Source organism: Folsomia candida, unplaced genomic scaffold, assembly GCF_002217175.1.
Source record: "Folsomia candida strain VU population unplaced genomic scaffold, ASM221717v1 Fcan01_Sc001, whole genome shotgun sequence".
Classification (NCBI taxonomy): domain Eukaryota; kingdom Metazoa; phylum Arthropoda; class Collembola; order Entomobryomorpha; family Isotomidae; genus Folsomia; species Folsomia candida.
Window position 1 is genome coordinate 13,591,338 of NW_019091193.1, and position 8,058 is coordinate 13,599,395.

At 36.6% G+C, this 8,058-nt stretch overlaps 5 protein-coding genes across 5 annotated transcripts; 2 read left to right on the forward strand and 3 right to left on the reverse strand.

Moving 5' to 3' along the window:
* The first annotated feature begins 1,089 nt into the window (after positions 1-1,089).
* Positions 1,090-1,651, forward strand: LOC110846641 (thioredoxin H1-like). The gene is made up of 3 exons (XM_022093460.2): positions 1,090-1,098; positions 1,166-1,320; positions 1,423-1,651. The coding sequence occupies exons 1-3, from the start codon at positions 1,090-1,092 to the stop codon at positions 1,649-1,651; spliced, it is 393 nt and encodes a 130-aa protein (XP_021949152.1).
* Positions 1,652-1,835: 184 nt separating this feature from the next.
* LOC110846631 (ras-related protein Rab-1D) lies at positions 1,836-3,232 on the forward strand. Its single transcript, XM_022093448.2, has 3 exons — positions 1,836-2,409; positions 2,552-2,793; positions 2,885-3,232. Exons 1-3 carry the CDS (start codon positions 2,188-2,190, stop codon positions 3,087-3,089), a joined length of 669 nt encoding a protein of 222 aa, XP_021949140.1. The 5' UTR covers positions 1,836-2,187; the 3' UTR covers positions 3,090-3,232.
* Positions 3,136-4,989, reverse strand: LOC110846620 (ubiquitin-like modifier-activating enzyme 5). The gene is made up of 6 exons (XM_022093437.2): positions 4,750-4,989; positions 4,499-4,634; positions 4,155-4,417; positions 3,923-4,043; positions 3,724-3,851; positions 3,136-3,652 (listed from the first exon to the last, which is right to left on the reverse strand). Exons 1-6 carry the CDS (start codon positions 4,878-4,880, stop codon positions 3,241-3,243), a joined length of 1,191 nt encoding a protein of 396 aa, XP_021949129.1. The 5' UTR covers positions 4,881-4,989; the 3' UTR covers positions 3,136-3,240.
* A 158-nt stretch (positions 4,990-5,147) lies between these two features.
* Positions 5,148-6,497, reverse strand: LOC110842263 (ras-related protein Rab-1D-like). Its single transcript, XM_022087976.2, has 3 exons — positions 5,975-6,497; positions 5,591-5,832; positions 5,148-5,499 (listed from the first exon to the last, which is right to left on the reverse strand). The coding sequence occupies exons 1-3, from the start codon at positions 6,194-6,196 to the stop codon at positions 5,295-5,297; spliced, it is 669 nt and encodes a 222-aa protein (XP_021943668.1). The 5' UTR covers positions 6,197-6,497; the 3' UTR covers positions 5,148-5,294.
* A 112-nt stretch (positions 6,498-6,609) lies between these two features.
* Positions 6,610-7,929, reverse strand: LOC110842264 (thioredoxin H1-like). The gene is made up of 3 exons (XM_022087977.2): positions 7,286-7,929; positions 7,064-7,218; positions 6,610-6,961 (listed from the first exon to the last, which is right to left on the reverse strand). Exons 1-3 carry the CDS (start codon positions 7,292-7,294, stop codon positions 6,733-6,735), a joined length of 393 nt encoding a protein of 130 aa, XP_021943669.1. The 5' UTR covers positions 7,295-7,929; the 3' UTR covers positions 6,610-6,732.
* Between the last annotated feature and the right edge of the window lie 129 nt (positions 7,930-8,058).

The window sequence follows — 8,058 nt, forward strand, 5'->3', positions numbered from 1 at the left end:
TCAAGAAACTTGACTTCAACAGGTGCAATTTCGGAACAATGAGCTGCTTTCATCCACCCACACAGTGTGGGCCACACTTGCAATGGAAACAGATAATCCAACTCTGTGCGACAACCAAGTTCCATTAAATCTCTCCACAAAGATTCAAATTTGTTAGAAAGTTATTTCGATCTCCTCAAAAAATGTGTATTTAATGTACATGATTACCTGTACTTTTCCCAGTGTTATATTGTTGTGGTGCCTAGTTTTTGTCTGACTTTTTTTATATTGTGTCCAATAAAGTAACTACTGTACAATGCTTACTTAGTAGAAAATCTCATAACGTCCTCTCTCTCTTGCATTCATTTTTACAATTTTACATGCGACGCTCATACATACATACATATTACATAAATATATACGTATGTATTTGTATGTATATCTGAATTATTCAACACATTTCATGTCCATGCACGACGACGACGACGGCAACCGGACATTTCAATAACAATTACAATGGCCTTGAATGTTGCAGCCTTGACCTTACATTTGAATCAATTAGAATATAAATCCGGAACTGATTGCACAACTGAAGATCGTCGAGCCGTCATCGTCCAGGGTGGTAAATAAATAGAGAGAGCCGAGGAGTATGGGACACATTATGGGCCAAAACAAATGCATGCGTCTTATTTGATGATAACCATTATCTGCAATCTGCTATTACATAAAATAAAATGAATCCTTCCCAAGAAGGGTGGCTGGAAAAAGTTGGGTCATTCGTTCGTACTAAATATTAAATATTACTGCTGCTGATGCTAATACTGCTTGGGTTGAGATGCAGAACTTTAACTTCCTCTTGCTTGGTAAATAATGAAGGAAATGTTTGTTTGGACGATGAACTTATTTGATGCAACTCTTACAAAATATGGTCATCCACACACAAAATTGGGGCATAAATTGATGAAAAGGATGGGACAGGATTTCTTCTTCCTTATTATTAACCTAAACTCTCCAGTTGCATTAATTCAGTGCGCAATCTGCTGAACAGATTCATCGATTTATGCATTAATTTTCTTCCGCATCAAGCTAAAGTTGAAATTTCGGGTGAAAATGGAATCGGTAAATACATATAAAATTGGCTTGTTTTTTTAAGTACTAAATAAAAAAATGTATTAATTTAATTTAGAAATCATTTCTCGTTGCATTGACCATTTTGATGGTGCTGAAGGATAAAGTATCGTCGGGTGAAGTGATTGAGGTTCGAAGCATGCAAGAATGGGATCGTCGCATCATCCGGAATAATAACGGAACGCTAAGCGTCGTTCAGTTCTCTGTCCCATGGTACGCAACCTATTAATTCGTAAAACTTCTTGTCAATTATTTTATCAATTACATTTTAAACAAATATTTTTATGCCCTAAACTAATCGTTTTTTTTAAACAGGTGCGGATATTGCAGATACATGAAACCAGAATTTGTTAAACTTGCTGCCCGGCATCAAGATGTAATTTTCCTGAATGTGGACGCCGATCAACAACAGAATTTAGCATGGAGGATGGGCATTAGATCTGTCCCCACGTATAAATATTTTAAAAATGGTCGAAATGTAGACTCGATTACAACCTGGCGACCATCCGTTATCAATGACCTCATTAATCGATTGAAAAATTGATGCAAGTCGATTGATCATTGCTAAATGTTGTCCCGAAACTACGTTACACTATTTATGCTATATATTTATGTTACACTAGAAGAATAAAATGTACCACGCTATATTGCGTCGTATTATATTGTACATGTGCATATATATCATTCATGAACAAATAACACAAAGGATTTTGTAGAGGAATCTACTCAACAGATTTCAGCTTGCGGGAACCAACCAATATCTGGTTGGTCTTGTCATTTGCTACATTTAAATTATACACCCCTTGATACTCACAAATCTATTAAACAATGACACGATTCCAGTCGTGGTCATTTCATATTTCAACGAATTCAATAAATAATCTGTAGCCATCCGTGATTCCGCTCAGTCGTACGTAGTTAATTACAAAGTGCCAAGTTTAACGAATCTCTCAAATCTCTCTTCTTTCTTAACTTTCTTTTCGCGTATCGCGATCCGCGTAATATATCAATAATAAATAGTCACTCGTTTGCCTTGATTTATTGCGAATAAGTCAAATGTACTTACTACTAATTAATTAAATGGCGAGTGCAAAAATTCCAGCTCAAAAAGTTATCCTTTGTGGTGACTATGGGGTGGGAAAGTCGTCGATATTTCGCAGATTTGCCAACGATACCTTTGTAGCCTCGAATGACCGCAAGTCCACTCTGGGACTGGACTTTTACAACAAGGCCTTTTGCAGTGAGAGTGGTACGGATGGTCACACCCACGCCTGTCAATGTCCCCCCATCAGCAAACTTATGGTGAGTAGTGAGTACGTAGCAGTGCATACGTACGCATGTACATAAGTACGTGCACAATAAGAATATTAAGAATCAAATGATAAATCTGAAGATTGACAATTTTAAAATCAGTAGCATGTAAAGTACACTGAATTTTTAAAAGGTCCAGCTATGGGACACTGGTGGCATGGAAAGGGTCGCAACTGTGACCAGTAGTTATTACAAATTCAGTGAAGCAGCAATTTTGGTCTATTCCGTGGATAATCCAGATTCGTTCAATTCCTTGGCAAACCATTTGTTAGAAGTCGCCTCATTTGCAGAGAACGCTAAAATATTTTTGTGTGGAAACAAAATCGACATAATTACCTCAGATTTAGTGTCAAATGATGACGTTGACAATTTTTGGTACGAAATTTTTCTATTAAATAATAAAACTATCTACCATGATTATGATATTGATTTGCAAAAGAGTTTTAATCTGATTACTAAATCGCAGTGAACAATGCGGGATAGTTTCCGGAATTTTTAAAACGTCCTGTAAAACTGGGGAAGGAGTGAACGACATGTTTGACGAGATTGCTCGCGTAATTTCAACATCGTCACGTTCGCGACATGAATTACTTCAGTTGGAACAGTCATTTAAATTGACCACTGCGGATATCGACTCTGCAGAACAACAACCCGACAACTGTGTCTGTTGACTACGCGTATCAAACAATATGAACTTAATCGCCATCGCTCGCTTAATTAACTAACGTCAAATAATCAGCAATTATTTATTTATGTGTGTAAAAATAACCAAAGATTAAACATCGCAATTTAAATATATAAAATTTCCATTTTTTTAATGCATTAAATGTTTTTCATTCTATTCATCAATTCGTCCAAAGATTCACCTGCGTCGTCATCAAGTTCCACCTCTTGATGACTCTCTTTCAGAGGTTTGCTTGGAATGTCGTAGGCAACTTTTAGACCAGGAACGAGATTTAAGCTAGTTTCCTCTGACACTTCTTCATTAGTGGGGTCAGACTCCACTAAAGATATTCCCCAATCGTTGTCCTCGTGCACAACTTCAGTCTCCTCCTTTACTTCCTCAATCAATACTTCCGGATGTTCTTTTATGTAGAGCTGATACTCTGCTTGCTTTTTGATACATTTGGAGTCATCACAATTCTGATTTGGCTTTAAAGTCATTGTTGGAAAATAATCTTCCAATGCATTGTATCCGACGTATGTTGATACGTCTCCGAATTTTAGCAAATATCTGCAGAGTTGAATTGCATTTTAATCAGGTTTCTTCTTTTTCATAAGTTTCTATTAAGGAAAGCGACTTACTTTAGTGAATTTTGAACAAGCAGACCAGCAACAATTCCCATCGTCGTAGGCAAACTGGCTGCACAAACTCCTTCCTTCTTTAACATTTTTTCATCCATTTTTGTCGATACAATTAGAGGAGGTGCACACTATTAATTTAAATACAAATTCTTATGCCCATCATAATTAGCATACCAGAAAAAAATAAAGTAGTGCTTACAGAAAAGCAGGCATATTTTCCAGGGATGATAAATTGAATGTGTCCAGACACCGCATTTTCGGCAACCCCACTCTCAAACCAATTAAGGCCAATGGCATTACATGCATTATTAATTGTCATTCTGGAACAGTAATTAAATACATGTAAATGTTATCCAGGACCTTCTAAGTATTTTATCGAAGTGCATGTATTATATTACGACAATTACTTAAGACTATAATGCATATTTTACCTCGCTTCAAAATTATCCACACAACTTAATAATAAATCAATCTGCCCTTTAGTTTTGGACCCAGTTTCCAACCTGGACACAAAGTCGTCATAATTATCCACCGTTGTGATGTTGTAGTTATAAATCTCAATTTCAACATCAGGATTAATAGATTGCAGCGTGTTCTTAGCCGCCTCTACTTTTGATTGTCCAGATTGATGAGGTTGGAAGAAAAGCCGATTCATATTTGCAAGTTCCACTTTATCGTAATCGAAAAGAATCAACTATAACAATTTTTAATTAAAAAACAGCATTATCCTTCAGGACATTCATTATCATGAGATTGTGTGTTGCATTCTTCGAACCTTTCCAATTCCGCATCTTGTCAACATTTCAGCCGTGACCGAGCCAACTCCCCCAACGCCGACAACGGCGACAGTAAAAGTTCTCACATCTTCATAATTTTTAACAATTCCCATCTTTTGCAAGGCCATAAGTCGACTGGTGAAGGAATCAAAGTAAAATTGCCGTTAAACAAATATTTACTGGTTTCCGTGCGGTTATTAAAAGTTGTAATTTAAAACTCCAATACAAAATATCAGATATTTAAGCCCACCTGTAAGGATTCGAGTCTACAACTTCAGCCGACATCTTATCGATTCTTCCCCTCGTGGAGGTCCCTTTAAGTTCGGCCACCTCATTTTCAAGTTCTAGAACACGAGCCTTAAGTTCTTCAACAGTGTCCATCGTGGGGGACGTGATTTATTTTCTGACCAGATTTTTTCAGCAGCTGTTAGTGTTGTGTTGGCAAAATGTGAATGCAATCATAAATATGTGGATGTAAGAAAAAGTGGATACAGAATCGTAATCGTGCGAAAAGGTGAGAGGAAAGTGAGACAACAGGAACAGATAGATGGCCACAAATATTTATCAAACTGTCTCAGTTTAGGTCACAACTTGTAGCACATAGTGGTACTCGTAAATTGATGAATAGAATGAAAAACATTTAATGCATTAAAAAAATGGAAATTTTATATATTTAAATTGCGATGTTTAATCTTTGGTTATTTTTACACACATAAATAAATAATTGCTGATTATTTGACGTTAGTTAATTAAGCGAGCGATGGCGATTAAGTTCATATTGTTTGATACGCGTAGTCAACAGACACAGTTGTCGGGTTGTTGTTCTGCAGAGTCGATATCCGCAGTGGTCAATTTAAATGACTGTTCCAACTGAAGTAATTCATGTCGCGAACGTGACGATGTTGAAATTACGCGAGCAATCTCGTCAAACATGTCGTTCACTCCTTCCCCAGTTTTACAGGACGTTTTAAAAATTCCGGAAACTATCCCGCATTGTTCACTGCGATTTAGTAATCAGATTAAAACTCTTTTGCAAATCAATATCATAATCATGGTAGATAGTTTTATTATTTAATAGAAAAATTTCGTACCAAAAATTGTCAACGTCATCATTTGACACTAAATCTGAGGTAATTATGTCGATTTTGTTTCCACACAAAAATATTTTAGCGTTCTCTGCAAATGAGGCGACTTCTAACAAATGGTTTGCCAAGGAATTGAACGAATCTGGATTATCCACGGAATAGACCAAAATTGCTGCTTCACTGAATTTGTAATAACTACTGGTCACAGTTGCGACCCTTTCCATGCCACCAGTGTCCCATAGCTGGACCTTTTAAAAATTCAGTGTACTTTACATGCTACTGATTTTAAAATTGTCAATCTTCAGATTTATCATTTGATTCTTAATATTCTTATTGTGCACGTACTTATGTACATGCGTACGTATGCACTGCTACGTACTCACTACTCACCATAAGTTTGCTGATGGGGGGACATTGACAGGCGTGGGTGTGACCATCCGTACCACTCTCACTGCAAAAGGCCTTGTTGTAAAAGTCCAGTCCCAGAGTGGACTTGCGGTCATTCGAGGCTACAAAGGTATCGTTGGCAAATCTGCGAAATATCGACGACTTTCCCACCCCATAGTCACCACAAAGGATAACTTTTTGAGCTGGAATTTTTGCACTCGCCATTTAATTAATTAGTAGTAAGTACATTTGACTTATTCGCAATAAATCAAGGCAAACGAGTGACTATTTATTATTGATATATTACGCGGATCGCGATACGCGAAAAGAAAGTTAAGAAAGAAGAGAGATTTGAGAGATTCGTTAAACTTGGCACTTTGTAATTAACTACGTACGACTGAGCGGAATCACGGATGGCTACAGATTATTTATTGAATTCGTTGAAATATGAAATGACCACGACTGGAATCGTGTCATTGTTTAATAGATTTGTGAGTATCAAGGGGTGTATAATTTAAATGTAGCAAATGACAAGACCAACCAGATATTGGTTGGTTCCCGCAAGCTGAAATCTGTTGAGTAGATTCCTCTACAAAATCCTTTGTGTTATTTGTTCATGAATGATATATATGCACATGTACAATATAATACGACGCAATATAGCGTGGTACATTTTATTCTTCTAGTGTAACATAAATATATAGCATAAATAGTGTAACGTAGTTTCGGGACAACATTTAGCAATGATCAATCGACTTGCATCAATTTTTCAATCGATTAATGAGGTCATTGATAACGGATGGTCGCCAGGTTGTAATCGAGTCTACATTTCGACCATTTTTAAAATATTTATACGTGGGGACAGATCTAATGCCCATCCTCCATGCTAAATTCTGTTGTTGATCGGCGTCCACATTCAGGAAAATTACATCTTGATGCCGGGCAGCAAGTTTAACAAATTCTGGTTTCATGTATCTGCAATATCCGCACCTGTTTAAAAAAAACGATTAGTTTAGGGCATAAAAATATTTGTTTAAAATGTAATTGATAAAATAATTGACAAGAAGTTTTACGAATTAATAGGTTGCGTACCATGGGACAGAGAACTGAACGACGCTTAGCGTTCCGTTATTATTCCGGATGATGCGACGATCCCATTCTTGCATGCTTCGAACCTCAATCACTTCACCCGACGATACTTTATCCTTCAGCACCATCAAAATGGTCAATGCAACGAGAAATGATTTCTAAATTAAATTAATACATTTTTTTATTTAGTACTTAAAAAAACAAGCCAATTTTATATGTATTTACCGATTCCATTTTCACCCGAAATTTCAACTTTAGCTTGATGCGGAAGAAAATTAATGCATAAATCGATGAATCTGTTCAGCAGATTGCGCACTGAATTAATGCAACTGGAGAGTTTAGGTTAATAATAAGGAAGAAGAAATCCTGTCCCATCCTTTTCATCAATTTATGCCCCAATTTTGTGTGTGGATGACCATATTTTGTAAGAGTTGCATCAAATAAGTTCATCGTCCAAACAAACATTTCCTTCATTATTTACCAAGCAAGAGGAAGTTAAAGTTCTGCATCTCAACCCAAGCAGTATTAGCATCAGCAGCAGTAATATTTAATATTTAGTACGAACGAATGACCCAACTTTTTCCAGCCACCCTTCTTGGGAAGGATTCATTTTATTTTATGTAATAGCAGATTGCAGATAATGGTTATCATCAAATAAGACGCATGCATTTGTTTTGGCCCATAATGTGTCCCATACTCCTCGGCTCTCTCTATTTATTTACCACCCTGGACGATGACGGCTCGACGATCTTCAGTTGTGCAATCAGTTCCGGATTTATATTCTAATTGATTCAAATGTAAGGTCAAGGCTGCAACATTCAAGGCCATTGTAATTGTTATTGAAATGTCCGGTTGCCGTCGTCGTCGTCGTGCATGGACATGAAATGTGTTGAATAATTCAGATATACATACAAATACATACGTATATATTTATGTAATATGTATGTATGTATGAGCGTCGCATGTAAAATTGTAAAAATGAATGCAAGAGAGAGAGG